General features: G+C 39.9%; 1 protein-coding gene across 1 annotated transcript in view; it reads right to left on the bottom strand.

Annotated features, from left to right (window-relative positions):
- SLC7A11 (solute carrier family 7 member 11) overlaps positions 1–15327 on the bottom strand; it is a 50467-nt gene that overhangs the window by 17648 nt on the left and 17492 nt on the right. The window contains exons 5-6 of the mRNA XM_081021459.1: positions 13800–13899; positions 13156–13200 (exon numbers count right to left, since the gene is read on the bottom strand). Of these exons, the coding sequence (XP_080877585.1) occupies positions 13156–13200; positions 13800–13899 (145 nt within the window). The remainder of the gene's footprint in view (positions 1–13155; positions 13201–13799; positions 13900–15327) is intronic.

Below are 15327 nucleotides of genomic sequence, written 5' to 3'. Positions count from 1 at the left end.
TTCTGCTAGGGAAAATGAGGGATATGAAACACAAGAGCTTGTGTTGTATTTGACTGTTAGCGTGTGCATTTGACTGGTTCTTTGTGCAGTAATCATGCACTGGGAGTCAAGGAAGCAACCAGTTAGCTTAGGGGATGTTACTGGACTTCAGCAGCCTTAGCCAATATGGCCAACAGTCAAAGATGGTGGCAACTGTAGTTTGGCAACATCTGTAAAGCCACAGGTTCCTGGCCCCAGGTTCCTGGCCACCTCATAACAATGGAAAGGAGGTAAAACCAATCCCTGTCCTTGGGTAATATCCAATGTTAATCCATTGATTGCAACAAGTTCTCGACAATATTTCTTGGCAGCAATACTGCAGAACAGGATTTGCAGAAAAATCAGAAAAATTGGCTATGAGAAAGTTCTGTTAGCTAAATGTTGAACAAAGCTCTATTTTTAGGAGTCCTTTGTTGAATTTGAAGATTATCAAAGGGAAAATAAGCTATTCCTTGTTAGTTTTTAAAATTAGTAATGATGCTTTTTGAAAGAATGGCATCAAAGAAAGAAAACCAGCAAGTGTACATATCCCAGGCACTTGATAAGAGAGCCTCTGTGGTTTCCTGTTCTTCAGTTAAGCCCTTGAAGTAGGGAGCTAACTTTTCTCGTTGGTCTTTATCAGATCAGGTAGCATGGGCCACCAGAGTGACTGCTGAGGAATGGAGAAACGTTTTTATGAAATTAAAACACGCACTGCTGTCTTGGGCATTTCACAACAGCAGGGCAATATCAACTCCACACCCACTGAAATTCTTGGGGCAACAATACAGTAACTCCACACCTGCTGATATTCCCCAGCTGAGTCAGAAATACAGAAAACCTCTTTTGCAGGGGACTCAAATGCTCAAGAAACTGGAGAGCATTCAAGACATTTCACACATTTAAGCAGAAGCAAGACTAGCTCCAAAGTTTGCAATCACCAGGGAGATGCAGCCAATCACAACTTGAGGAATTGGTATGTATTGGGACAGGTCAAATCCACCGCTGCTGCAAAACAGGAATTCAGAATCTGGACCAATAAGTGAAGACAAAGAGCCACTGGCTTCAGTGAGTGGTCCTGTCAGCATTCTGGGATCTCATGACGTTGCCTGCTGACATTGGCCTTGAATGTGAGGATACAATTCTTTCCTGGATTGCTGAAAGTCACAAGTATTGGTCAGACTTACCAAAAGGCATGACGAGGAGTGCTTGCTTGCAAACAATAACTTGCCCATCGGGGCAGAGGAAGGGGGGTGCGGTAGGCGCTGGCCACCCCAGGTGTATCCACTGAGGCGGTGGTGACAAAATGCGGAGCCTCACGTCTCTCCTGGGAGAGGCGTGGTGGCTTGAGCAAGCGCAGGCTCCACGCTGCCCAAGCAGTCCACTCGCTGCCTCCTCCCCAGCTGTAGGGCAGCTGAGTGGGAGGAGGCAGGCAGACTCCGGAGCAGCCAGGCACCCGAGCAGCTTCTTCCGCCACTGTTGCCCATCCAGAAAGGGGCCATTTTTTCAATGTAAAACTTTGTGGATGTCCATGTGTTTGACTGTTACTTGGATTAATGAATGCTGCATAACATGATCTTGTGTAACATGATCTTGCAGCCCTACTGTATACTATTAGCCTTTTTCCAAAACATTTTAATCTTGTAGGTACTTGTTATGACCAAAACAAATAGATCTTGACTGAAATGAATATTCATGCAGCCCAGAATTTTCACTAATCACTAACCGAAGATTGGCATGGTGACATCTGGACCCTTGGCAGGCATATCAACACACCCTTTGTCACAGATAAAGTGTAGAAAGGCAAACTATCTGCTAAAGAGAACCTGCACACCTGTAATTTTTGCATTAAAATACAGAGACAATTGCCGTTGAAGCTGGAAACAGGAGGTTAGAAAGTCATCTGATCTTAAAGTGCTTTGGGCTCTTTTCTCAGAAAAGCAATTCAAAAAAAAAATCAGATAGGTTTTTCAGAAAGTACCCTCCAGTGACTGAGATTACTAAAGCCTTAAAGCTGCGGCTGGAGATAATCTCCATTTCCCATGATATGATATTACAGCAAATGACTCTCTTCACAGACAACAAAATCCAGAAATGGAAAGCTGAAATCAGGACAAGAGAAAAGGAAAACAACAGAAAGTGAGGGGGGAAACCTCTCTCTATTCCAAATATTATAGTCCCAACTACAATTACTGGCATACGTCAGGTCTTCTCAAATTGTGACCCAATTTGAAACAGCCTGCCAGCCCATGCTGCATCAACCACCCAGGTGCCCACAAAATGCCTTCTTTTGCAGCCTCAGTCAGGTAGCAACAACTGATGGTTTCTCAAGCTTTTCTGAACTACCCTGTACGGTGAGGGGGCCATGCTCAATTCAGTGTGGCACAAGTTGTACAGGGCTCTTATAAGCCATTTCTATAGCGCCCTTCACAAACGTATTGCCAAGACCCAGGGCAAAACCAGCAGGAGACAAGGTCACTAGTTCATGCAGACTGCAAGGATCAACTGTGCTTTGGACCCATATCTAATCCCTCTTTGGAACTGCCAAACAGATGTACCCTAAAGATTCTACACATTCTGGTCAAGCAGGCAAAGCAAAAACATTTGACACCCCCTCCCACTATGCACACATACACACTACTACACACCCCACCCTAATTTTCCGTTTACTTGTTTTGTAATGCTAATTGCCCCCATCTAGCTTGCCCATCTGGTTTACGCAATCTGCTGTAATTACTGTTACTGCCATTGGCAGGAAGTTGTTGCCACTTCCATCTGTGCTTTATGTAGCATTAACTACCACTGGCTCCTTCTACTGCTGTTGCCCAAGTAGGACCCAAGGATTGAAACAAACAAACAAGTTCTTGGTTAAAAAAAAATCAATAGTACAATGATCTTCTTTCTGTACATTTTGTTAAAGCAACAGGGTTACATAGCAAAATGAAACACCTTCCTCATAGTTTCTCCATATTGTAAATGGAAATGAACGTAAGTACATAAATATTAAATACTATACCAGTCCTCCACAGCTCATGTTGTGCTAAGGCTGTGATCTTACACTGGTAGGGGTAAGCCCCACTAAATTTACTTCTGAGTAAACATATCTAGGATTGTGCTGCAAATCAAACTGTTTTGTAAGTTAAATTCAATTCAACAGTTCCATCACATGTTAGTCCCTATTTGTTTCATGCAGCCCCACCAAAACAACAATCCTTCAGATACGTTCTGTGGGTGCCAGCATGAGAACATGCATAGACTCTATGTATAGACTCTATGTATAGTATTGACAATGGGAATGGTATATAATCATGCAGGCAGAAATAATGGGTTAAAAATAAAAGACACTGCACTTTTATTCAACCATCTAAAAATCTTTATGGACTGTTTAGTCCAAATGTTGCCTGTATTTTGGATCAGTTGGTCTACTCTAGATGTGTACATTAAATTGCATTAAAGAATGTGAAATTCTGAAAAGTATTTTAAATTAACATTACTATAGTCACTTTTCAAACAAATTATCTCATCTCCTGTGGCCTTTTCAAAGGCCAGTTAAAGCTCAAATGCCAACTTGCAAAAAGAGTTTATTGGTAAATTATAAAATTCTAAAGATAAAGGACTGTAATGGAAATGCAAACAGATCATTAATATTGCTAGTGGTGGGCCACCAGCCAGATTTGCTGGGCAACAACATTCACTATGCTCCTTTTGGAAAGAAATTGTTTTTTTTATTTCAGGAAATTAGTTTTATAAGACACACATTTGCTGAATTTCTATTTGCACAATTATACATGACTGTACTGTGATTAATAATGACCAGGTTATATAGGCAGAAAATGTACTTGCCAAGTTAATCTGCTTTGTTTATCTGACTGGGCAGGTTCTCTTTCTGGGTTAATATATTACAAGTGCATGAAGAGCTGGCTGCTTCTGAAACTTCAGTCAAAGCCTCAATTTCTTATGGCTTAAAGAATATTAATATCTAATAAAAAGCAGAACTGTATTAAAACTATAGTCCTGTTTAGGCATTAGGAAGAAGGCAATATAAACACAGAAGAGGGTCAGCAGGGGCAGGCACATTAGCCCCAATTATGCAGGGTTCAAAAATACACAAGGAGCCTCCATGGATATAAAAGGTTTCCCATTTCAGACGCTGAAGCCAACGAGAACAGTGACGGGGTAAAGCTCATATTCACTGCATTTAAAAGTTTGATTTGCCCTCTTCCTAATGCTTCAGGAGGACATATGTGTGTGTGCATTGAATCCAGACTAAGTTAATCATATTTATGACACATTAAAATGAATGTGAAAATTTAGTTATACTGACTTAAGTTCCATCAATTTCAATCAGTGGAAATTGAGTGCTACTAGCTTAATAACCTATGCATATCCAGTCCTATGCATTCCGTTTTACCAGAGTTGGATTAGTCATCATGCTTGGTCTGATGTAGGTAAGATCCTCCGTTTAAACAGAATGCTCATCCCAACCCAGTCTTGGAAGACTACCACAGCTTATCCTGAAAATGCAATGGACCCCACACTCCATATAGATGGACAGGGAGAAGAAAAGCTAAGATTTCATGCATCATAACTGCAACAGAGGCAAAATGGATGAATATTTTGTCCCTACAGGATGCCACGTGACTACAGGCTAGGTTTGTGTGTGTATTCCAGCTTCCATTTGTTATGGGATGGTCCATGATAAAAGAGATCTATTTTTCACCCAACTTTCTAGCAATTAAATTTTACTTATAGGACAGCTCCCTCCACTACACCTGAGGGTAGCAGTCTAGCTTTGGAGGCACATGGCAGTCTATAAGTGACACACAGCTCTCTTGTTCAACATCTCACTGCCATTACTCCCCAGAATTTGACACCTGAGGCAGCTGCCTCACTCTGCCTAGTGGTATAGCCAGCTCTGTATGGGATAGGACATTTTCAGTGGTGGCACCTTGCCTGAGGAACATCCTACAAATAGAGATTCAAGTGGCCCTTCTAGAGTCCTTTAGATGGATAGCTAAGACATATTTGTTCCATCACTCTTTTATGGCCTTGTTAACTGTTTTATATTGGTTTCAATGTTCTTCAATATTTTTTTGATGTTTTATTGTTCTAAGTTGTTTGGGGGGGCTCTTTTTGGAGCAAAAGTGTACTATAGAAATGTTTATAAAATAAACGCAATAAAATCTACACACATACAACAATATTGCACTTTCTAGTACAGTGCAAAAGAAAGGGTGGTCTGGTTTGCACATAACACTAACCTATGGTTTATTAAGTCATGGCTTGGCATTAAGAGTGAACCCAGCCCAGAGGTTTAGCTATGGGGCATGCTTACTGCTAACAAATCACAATCTGGAAACCAGGGAGTGAGTTCTATCCAGTGCAGTGCTAAGTTAAAGTAACTTTGACTGGGTTCACATGTTAACAACCAAGCCAAAGATAAAATAAAATAAGATTTGTAACCAAAGGTTTGTATTCAAACAACAAACACTGAGCTGTATCCAGTATGTTCTGTCCATTAGTGCAAGACACCTTGTGCTAGCAGATGGCGCAGTTTAAAAGCTATGCATCAAAGGAATCCAGTGCAACAGTTGTGCGAGCGGAAGCTTGTTGTACAACAACAGATTGTGAAATCTGCTGTGCCACCATCTTTGGCCATGTGCTTGTGTATACTCTTATGCTGCACAATCTGGTGCACTGGTGCTTTTGTTTCCCTTGCACAGCAATGTTCCGCCACTGCAACAAGTATACTGGTGTGTTTGTTGTTTGAATACAAACCTTTGGTTACAAACCTTATTTTATTTTATCTTTGGCTTGATTGTTAACATGTGAACCCAGTCAAACCCCACCCCATATGTTCACCAAATTACAATGGCACAAAGCAAGAGCAGCTGGAAAACATAACCATATATTAGGACAACTTGTGGTTTGTTAATCAAGCCATAGCTTAGTGGGAATCAGGCTATTTTTTGTACAGTCTAGATGTCTGACCTAAGGATTTGGAATAGTTCTATGTGTGCTGCACAGGTAATAGTCAACATCTAGTTAAGATTTATGTGTGAAAGAGTTACTTTTAAAATAAACAACCCAGCTAGTTACATTGACCCGGATATAAAAGCCTAAAAGTATTTCTAGACCATAAACCATATTGAATAAAAGTGAAAGGAAATACTGTCAGCCTTGCCCTTCAATTTTAAGGTACCTGGACACCTTTTAAATTTACATGAGCAAATGAGCTATAGAATAGCATTTGAGGGATTAATGTATGTCACTTTTGATTACCTCAAGATAAAATATTACAATATAATCCTACCATTTTTACACCATTTACTTGGCATAGTGGCCTTAGAGGAATGAACAAATTGACTTTGAGCCAAATGTATTTTTTATGCATATGTGAAGCAGAACAACACACACACACACACACACACACACACACACAAAATTAAGCACAGGGTACTCAAACAATTCCTTAAAACAGGGCACTTTAGTCTCAATAAGAAGTTAAAAAAAACAAAAATATATTTTGATGATAGCTCATGGGCAGCATGAATATTTAACACACTGTGCATGGAAATGCCCCTTACATTAAAGACACTAAGAGAAAAATATAGCTTGTTCCTTTCATCTACCATTTACATATGTGATTTGAAAAGAAAAAATAATTTTGCTTATTAAGGAACAGCTTATAATTCATGTTAAATCCAGCTAAAGTTTCCTTCATATGCTCAATAGATAAGAGCAATATTTCCTTTTTGAAAAAATGATATGCCAAATGTTTGAATATATGGTTTCATCTATACCTGCTTAACTCCCTATTCAAATAATCAGGGCTCATAGTGTAATCCTATACATGTCTACTAAGAATTAAGTACCCTCAGATTCAATGGAGCTTTGATAGAGTTTGACTCTATAGAGAGGTACTTAACTTTGACGAAAATCTGAAAGGGGGATCCTGGTGCCCTCCAGCTGCTGCTGAACTTCCAATGCCCACAAGCCCCAACCAACATGGCTAAAGGTCAATGATTCCGGGACTTGCAGTCCAGCAACATCTGGGATTCCACACTCCTAGACTAGATCATTGTGTTATTTCTTAGTTTGTGCATTCAGTGAAAAACAAAGAAAGTGAAAGGGTAGTATGGAAATGCACTCACTGAAAGATTCAATGAATGAGTTTTACTCATGTGCAAAGTCTGAGCAATCAACGTTATCTGACGCAGATAAGGAATTTTGCTCAAGTTGGTGATTGAGACTTTCTAGAAGTAATGTTTTGTTTTGTCTTGTCTCATCTGGACTCTTTAGCATGTGACTTGCATCATTTGTTTGAGCCATCTAGGCTGATTTGCGCCGCAGGCACTTGTATGTAATGCATTTGCTTTCTTCTTGCGCCTTCCTGTGATCTTGCCTGTGGCGAGGGAATGTTTAGTTTTTAAAGTTATGTGGTTTTGCTGCCAGCACTACTTCCCACTATAGGTGAGTTGCCATCTCACTTTGACTCATCAGCTATAACTAAGTGAGGATACACACAGACCTTCATGTAGGAACCAATGCCTGAAGATGTAGTGAAACTACCTAACAAATTCCTCAGAAGCAGTCTCAGGAAATTGCAGAGAGGTGCAAACTTGAAGACAAGGAAAATTAACTTAAAGTTTGACCTGCATGCCATTAATTATGGTCTCCCTAATGTTCACAGTATCTATAAATATCCCCAAGCTACCAACAGTAGATAAACAGCTCTAAGCTGGATCCAAACCAGAAGATCCATTCTGCATTTCAAGGTTATCATTTATACAAGTGTGCCCCCAAATATGCATTCCTACAGGAGGAGGGCTAGCGATGTGTCATATCCACTGAAGAGAAGACCTGCAGAAGAAGCTCAGGTCCACATTACTTTTAAAGCATGCTTATACCACCCCAGTTTAACAGTCATGGCCTTCCCCACAAAGAATTCTGCAAGATGTAGTTTACTCCCTCACAGAGTAACAATTTGCACCCTTAACAAACCACAATTTCCAGGATTATTTGGGGGAACCCATGTACTTTAAATGGGAAAAAAGGCAATATGTTAAATAAAGGAGTGCACAAAGCATATTGCTTCTCTCTTCTAGACCAGCCAGTCATGCATCACCCAAAAAGAGGATAAGAATTTGCACAAATTTCCCATATAGTCATCTATAAATATAGACACAAATTTTAAGGGAAATACAATACACCTCACCATAGTGTGGCAGACACTGGGTGATTTGTGTACCTGCTTGGACCGCAGGCCACAAGCTGCTAACTGTTGATGGGCTCCTGGGCTCCTGTTGTTATGGTTCTTCATCTTTAAACTAGACTTGGACTGGACAGCCTTCAAAATAGAGAGTGCTGTCCTCCACCGTGCATGGCCACCCTACTTTCTTCTGCCAACCCCATTCTACTCCTTGGTACTTGAGAATGTCCCATGGCCGAGTGTGCATGTGTGTCTAGAAATTAGGCACTATGGCAGAGTGCAGTAGATTCAAGGGCTCTAGATTTTGGCAAGTCAAAACATCCTGTGATGCTCTACCCCCCACTCAATGAAGTGATAACAAAGGGATCTCAGTATGAAATCATGCGAGATCGTAGCACCCAAAATGGCTGCTGTGCTCTTGTGAGAGAAAACGGGATGGGACAGCCCTTTTTTTTTCTGGGACACTTGTGGGGTATGCTATCAACCCTATATTCAAAAGAAGACTTCAAAACTTCACATCTCAAAATATGAATACACTTTCCAAAGGTGAACTGTTACCAGTTAGGCTCCAAAGTAAATGATGTTTCTAAAACATTGAGCATCCAACAGTTCCCATTCTGTCACTGTCCACCTTTCAAAAGAGCTCAGGGCATGTGAGCGAAGTTAGACCTATCAGGCTTGATATTTAAAGTATCGTGTGAGTTATTGATTTAACTAAGAATGATAGTACATCAGATTGCAGCATGCCAAAAAATTTAAAGGGCTGGAATTCACCAACATGTTGGAAGCACTGTGACATTTGGGAAGCTGCTCACCTCTCATTTATCTATGTCGACATCACCTTCCTCAAGTCTGGAAATATCCTCAGTATTATGCTTCGTCTTTTCATTTCTCATTGACTCAAGATGTGTTGACTTTCAGCCATTAATTAATATAAATAGGAAGCAGACAGTGCATTAATTAAATATGACACTCAGATTATTTAAATCTGATATTAAAAACCCACAAAGATCATTCAGGCCATTCTGATATTCTGCTTTCCCAAAATGAGTGATTATATCAAGCCCTGGCAACTTGCTCCAAGTCTGCTGCATCTTGGCTCCAAAGGACAGAAGGAATAAATGAAGTGAGAAGAACACTGGAAAAGCCTAATAGACAAACTGACTAATCTCACACCCCAAGGTCATAGCAAAGCAATTCATTCTCTGTATTCCAACAGGCCCTAGACATGATTTATCAATCTGAGAGTAGGCTTACAAACACTATACATCTCAATAATACATTCTTTGCACAGTGTAACTTTTTAAACAATGATTGATTACCTGGATGGCCTCAAACTTATTTAACAAATGGAAACAGAACATTTGCAAACTTTCATGTTTAAACAAGGAATTGCTCTATGTACATTTTGCCACAAATTCTAGCAAGGATTTATGACAAAGGAATTTTTGAGAAACTGTTTCCAGCTTTAGCTTTGATAGATATTGAAGAATTTTTGCCCTTGGGTCTCTCCATTTTATTTATGTTTAGGCCCTTACTCTTTTATAGTGACAACACTGGAATTTTCACCTTAACGCTAAATAATTGCAGCACTTTCCTGAAATTTCATTTTTAAGGTTACTTGTCTCCCCTTAATGTTACCTATTGTTTTAATTTTAAAATGCCCTAAAATGTGTACAAATAGATGTTTTTAAGCAGGTAGTTCATGTACTTCATTATGTGAATCAACAGCTTGCACCATTCATTACTGGATCATTGTTCTTCATTCACTTCATTCAATTATTTCATTATTGTATTCTTCATTAATTTATAATTGAAAGGCTGTAACTCAGTGGCAGAGCACATGCTTTGCATGAAAAAGGTCCCAGGTTCAGGCATCTCCAGGTAGGCTGAGAAAAACTCCTATCTAAAAATCCAGCAGAGCCGCACTGTCAGTCAGTGTTGAAAGTACTGAACTAGATGAACCGATAGTCTCACTCTGTATGTTCTGTATGCAGCATCCTATGTTCCTATCCTGTGTTATTATCCTTTTTAGGGGTCGTGGATTAGCCCAAGTAACATGAGAAACTAGGAAATAACACCAATACACCCAAGTGGTATATTCCTTATGCAGCTTTCACAAATATCCTAAATCAAAGTGTAGTGATGTATTAAACCTCAAATACACCTGGATTTAATTTGTGAATTCCAAACTAGCCAATGTTTTCTACTCTTGTAGAAATGAATGCCTAAAAGTTTACATTCCAGTTTATCCCATGCTTACCTTGGAGAGTTGACTGTAACAGACAAAATGACACAACAATCTACTACAAAGGTCAAGACAAAGTCAAATGTGATGAGTTATGCTATACTTTTTCCCATTAATGTCCCAGGAAATATATTTGCACCAATGTTTCCAGTTATGAACAGTGACTTCTAAGCTACAACGTTGAGATCAGTTCCTAGAAATTTCCCTTAATAAGCAACAAAATTGGTATATAGTGCAATAGAGAAATCTCGTGATGGTTTCCACATCCCAATACTCCATATAACAAACTCAAAGGAACTGGTCCTTCCAATATGCTTGTTGCAGCATAGGTAGGATGAAGGTCTAAAACACACATGAGGGAGGGGAATGCCATTGTCAATTAGGACAGCCTTGACAAGGTTAAGGTTTCCCAAAACACTAGTATTCTGATAAATGCAACACTGGTTATGGACAGCTGCCCAGTCATGAATTCCAAAGATGGACTTTTGCAACTCAGTATCTGCCACCCTCATCTCTTTTCATTGGATAAACAGAAAACACAACCTGTTTGTACGGGATTGTTTCAAGTGAAGCAAGCAAGGAAAAATTGAATATGGCAGGCTAAAGCAGTCACAGATATAATTCTGCAAATGATTCCACATATCCCTGTACCAAATTACTGATTCAACATCTCCCCATGCCATGGAGATTTACTATTTTGAGGTGCAAATATCTGTGTTTGCCACATAGTTCTTTTCAGGCACTCTGTCACCCTAAATGTTGCAGAAGGTTAATTATCACTGTTTGAGCATGAACTGATTATAGGAATACCAGCTGCCAGTTATTCTACATGGTGAAGTGCACCTGGAAACATACAACTGTGACTGATTTTGAGGCAAACATTTACTTTGGCACGGCACGAGACAGAAGGATTCATTATACACTTCCTTGTTCCAGGCAGTAATTTGCATCTACAGCTCTTCACAAAATATTACAAATTACACATCTGGAAGAATTATAATCCTTTTTTATGGCAATAGCAACAGTTCCACAATGATGTTCTACAAAGAAGTCCTGTGTACAGTGTGAACTTCTGTGGGAGATTTAAATAAAACACCTACAGCAAAGCAAACAAGATAGTGATACAAAACTGCCTGTGGCTATGAGCCTCAAAACCTGCCTGTTCAAATAATTAAGCTCTGCATCTCCAGTTGTTCAGCATTAGAGGCCTCATCCAAAGATGAATGAAGCCAATAAAAAGACTAGCTCTGATTTTTATTGGGTGTTGGTGCTGAGCTGTTGAATCATCAAGCGCCTTTCCTCCACTTGAGTCAGAGAAGCACTTCATTCCTCTGTGTTGCTGGAAAAATGTCTCAACTATTTGGGATGCAGATGTGCTGATAGAATCTTATACTGCATCTTCCCATTAGTGCATATAGAAACTAAATTTAAAGTACTAACCACTGCTTGATTTAATTGGTTCTGTGTCAGGACTCTAACGAAGCCAACACTTCTGATTTACTACAAAGGCTTCTGTTTGTATCACAAGTAGTAACTGGAGGGAGTCTGCTTATGGTTACTTCAATAATCCTGATTTTTTTTTTTTTCAACATTCTAACTTCATATGGAGAATACTTCCCCGAATGCAGAATTAAACACATTGTCTTCCACTTTATTTTCCATTAATAGCCTTCATCTGAATATTTTACAGTACCCCAATGGCTTTCTAACAAGAGAGAAGCAACAATGCATATGTGCAGCAACACTCTGTCAAATTCTAGCTAGTCTACATTTTTTCTAGGTATTATCCATTTTGGCTGAAATAGCCAGATAAATGTGATAGCATGGGGCTCACATAGCAATTCACCTAATTCAGGTTGAGCACACTGACAGTACAATGATATAGCCTACCTACACAGAATGAAGGGCGACAGCATCACCCTTGCATCAAAGGGATGCCAGCATATCAGGACAGCAGATAACTGTATATTCAGAAACATAACAAGGCCATGTAGGGGGGAAATATGCAACCCTACACATCAGAGTTGGAGAACTTTTATTACCCTGAGACCCACATTTCCTCAAGGGTAACCTTCTGGGGCCAGAGTCACATTCACATAACATCCACACAAATCCATTTAGTAAAGGTAAAGGTAAAAGGCCCCTAGACAGTTAAGTCCAGTCAAAGGCAACTATACATCCATTCAGTATAACCTCCATCCACAAACAGCAGTTACATGGAACACTTCCATGGATGTATTCCACATAAATTTAAATTGGGCCTTAGTGTGCTGAGATCACATTATGACTGAGCAACCTTATACACAGCAAATCAACATTTAAATATGCCATGAAATCTGCATTCAAAGCCTTATCCTTTCCCAGTGACATGTCAGAGGCATCTATTCAATGTTTCCCATAGAAAATTGCTGACATGCTGTAAATGGGGAGAACTACTTTCTTTTTGTCTTCAGTATACAAGAAAAGATACACACCTACGCAGGTCAGGTCGAATTAATAATTAGCAAAATTTCAAACAAAAGCATATTCAAACTGATATCATCATTGCAAAGAGAAAGCAACCTGACTGGCATGCAAGATTATCTGAAAGAGCATAGGTTTATTAATTTATTTTCTAGAGCAGTGGGACTTTTAAGATCAGTTTTTTTAAGAAAAGGAAGTGAGGGGAAGAACATACCTTTCTGGATTCTCTACTTCTTCAGTAACAAAATTGAGGTAAAACCTATAAAAGCAAAGATTAAATCAATTTTATTTACCAATATAGAATTTTTCACATGCAATATAATTGTTACTTAATACTCATAATAACTCTGTACAGCAGATTAGGCTTTTGAGTACGCCTCAGAGTGCCCAAAAATCTCCCATAAAATTGTAAGTGGGCCCCACCGCAGGAAAAGTCAGTTAGGCTACAACCCTATACTCACTCATCCTGAAATAAGTCCCATTGAACTTAGTGGGAGGCCTATGTCAGGGAAGACACATACAAGAGTGCACTGTCAAGCTGCCTCATACAAAGTGCAACCGCTAGTTCATTTAGATAGCTATTGTCTTCTGCATTGACCTGAGTATCTCTCCAGGATTTCAGACAGGAGTCTCTTGCAGTCCTATCTTGAGATGCCAGGGATTGAATTTGGGACCCTCTGCATACAAAGCATACGCTAGAGCACTTACGTCTATCTCATAAGCTTAACATCTATATCATAGACTCCTGCCATGCTCCAAGTTTTAAAAGGGCATCAGTTTGGCTGAGATTTACCTAATAGCATATTGAGCATACAGTGGTCAGGCATTCAGTGTAATCCAACCTGTCGTACCACTTACCAGCCTGAGTAGGCATACATTCCTGAATAAAAAGCAAGAGGCAATCCTTTGACACTGGCTGCATTCCCCACAAATGCATCTTTAAAGTGCTGAGTTTCTCCTGAAAAGCAGATTAAAATATATATCAACAATTTACAAAGTGTGCAAATCACCAGCATAATCACCCATGAGATAAATCCATTTATTGTTTTTCTTAAAAAATCATTCTAATTCCAGCTTAGTAATCAGCCTCTCATACTTTAGACCAGAGGTTGTCAACCTGGTCCCTACCGCCCACTAGTGGGAGTTTCAGGATTCTAGTTGGGTGGTAGGGGGTTCCACGGCACAAGCTGAATCCTCCTTCCATTGAGCACTGGTGGGCAGTAAGGAAATTTTACCATCAAGAAATATGCATTAGTGGACGGTAGGTATAGAAAGGTTGACTACCTCCATGCACTGCTCTGGTTCGCCAGAAGCGGCTTAGTCATGCTGGCCACATGACCCAGAAGCTGTATGCCGGCTCCCTCAGCCAATAAAGCGAGATGAGCGCCGGAACCCTAGAGTCGGTCACGACTGGACCTAATGGTCAGGGGTCCCTTTACCTTTACCTTTTTACCCCTGCTTTAAGTTTAGACAAATGGGACATCAGAAGCATGTGAAGAGAGGCATCCTTCTGTTGGTTGGCTACAACAGAGCACCATCTGGCTACAAATGAACATCCACAGACTTCAACAAAGCTCTTGCAGCTTTGCAATAAATGTCACAGATCAGGTAAGAGATAACATATACAAGAAGTAACAACTACTGAAACACTGGATACAAAAGTAGTGCCTTTGATAAACAAGGGCATAATCATTCAATCTAATGGATATACTCTTGCAGGTGTTTCACATACTACATGACACACAATAATTAGCAAAAGCCACATTATATTTAAGCAAACATCAGTACCATCAGAACCAACACCTAAGGGTAAACATATTAGAAATAGGCCCCAGGAGGTGGCTACAAACATATAACAGGCTGTATGTCCCACAGCTGTTTGGAATATTTACCCTTTCACCCTAATTCCCAGTGAAGACTGTTTTGAAAGCAGTTCTGCTAATTTTTAAGAACAGCTAACAAGAAAACCTACTGACAAAACAATTCCTTCCTCATGAGCACACGCAGTTATACTTACAGAACGCAGTTCCCCAACTTTCTACTTCAGAAGGGGGGGGTGGAGTGGCAGAATTCCAAAAACAAACATATGTTTGCTTAAAGCTATATCCACCACAACGTATAACAGAAAATTGTCAGAAAATTTGCTGCAAACACATCCTGTAATATTTTAGCAATTTTCTTCCAGCACAGTTAATTTGTTCTCCCTACTATTAATCTACAGTAGAACTGAGGGAGGCCTATTGCTCAATCAAGGCTCAGCTAGGAAAGGAATATATTGACAGTCCCTTCATTCTAGAAAGATCCAGTGGTGAGCCTGTGCGGGTGGGGTCAGTTTGGCAGGCTCTTCACTAAGAAGGCTGTCATGTGAAGTTCAGTGGTTCACTAC

Source organism: Podarcis pityusensis (genome assembly GCF_964106645.2).
Source record: "Podarcis pityusensis genome assembly, chromosome: 9".
NCBI lineage: Eukaryota > Metazoa > Chordata > Lepidosauria > Squamata > Lacertidae > Podarcis > Podarcis pityusensis.
Note: the sequence above shows the minus strand (reverse complement) of the source record. Positions and strands in the feature narration are given on the sequence as shown.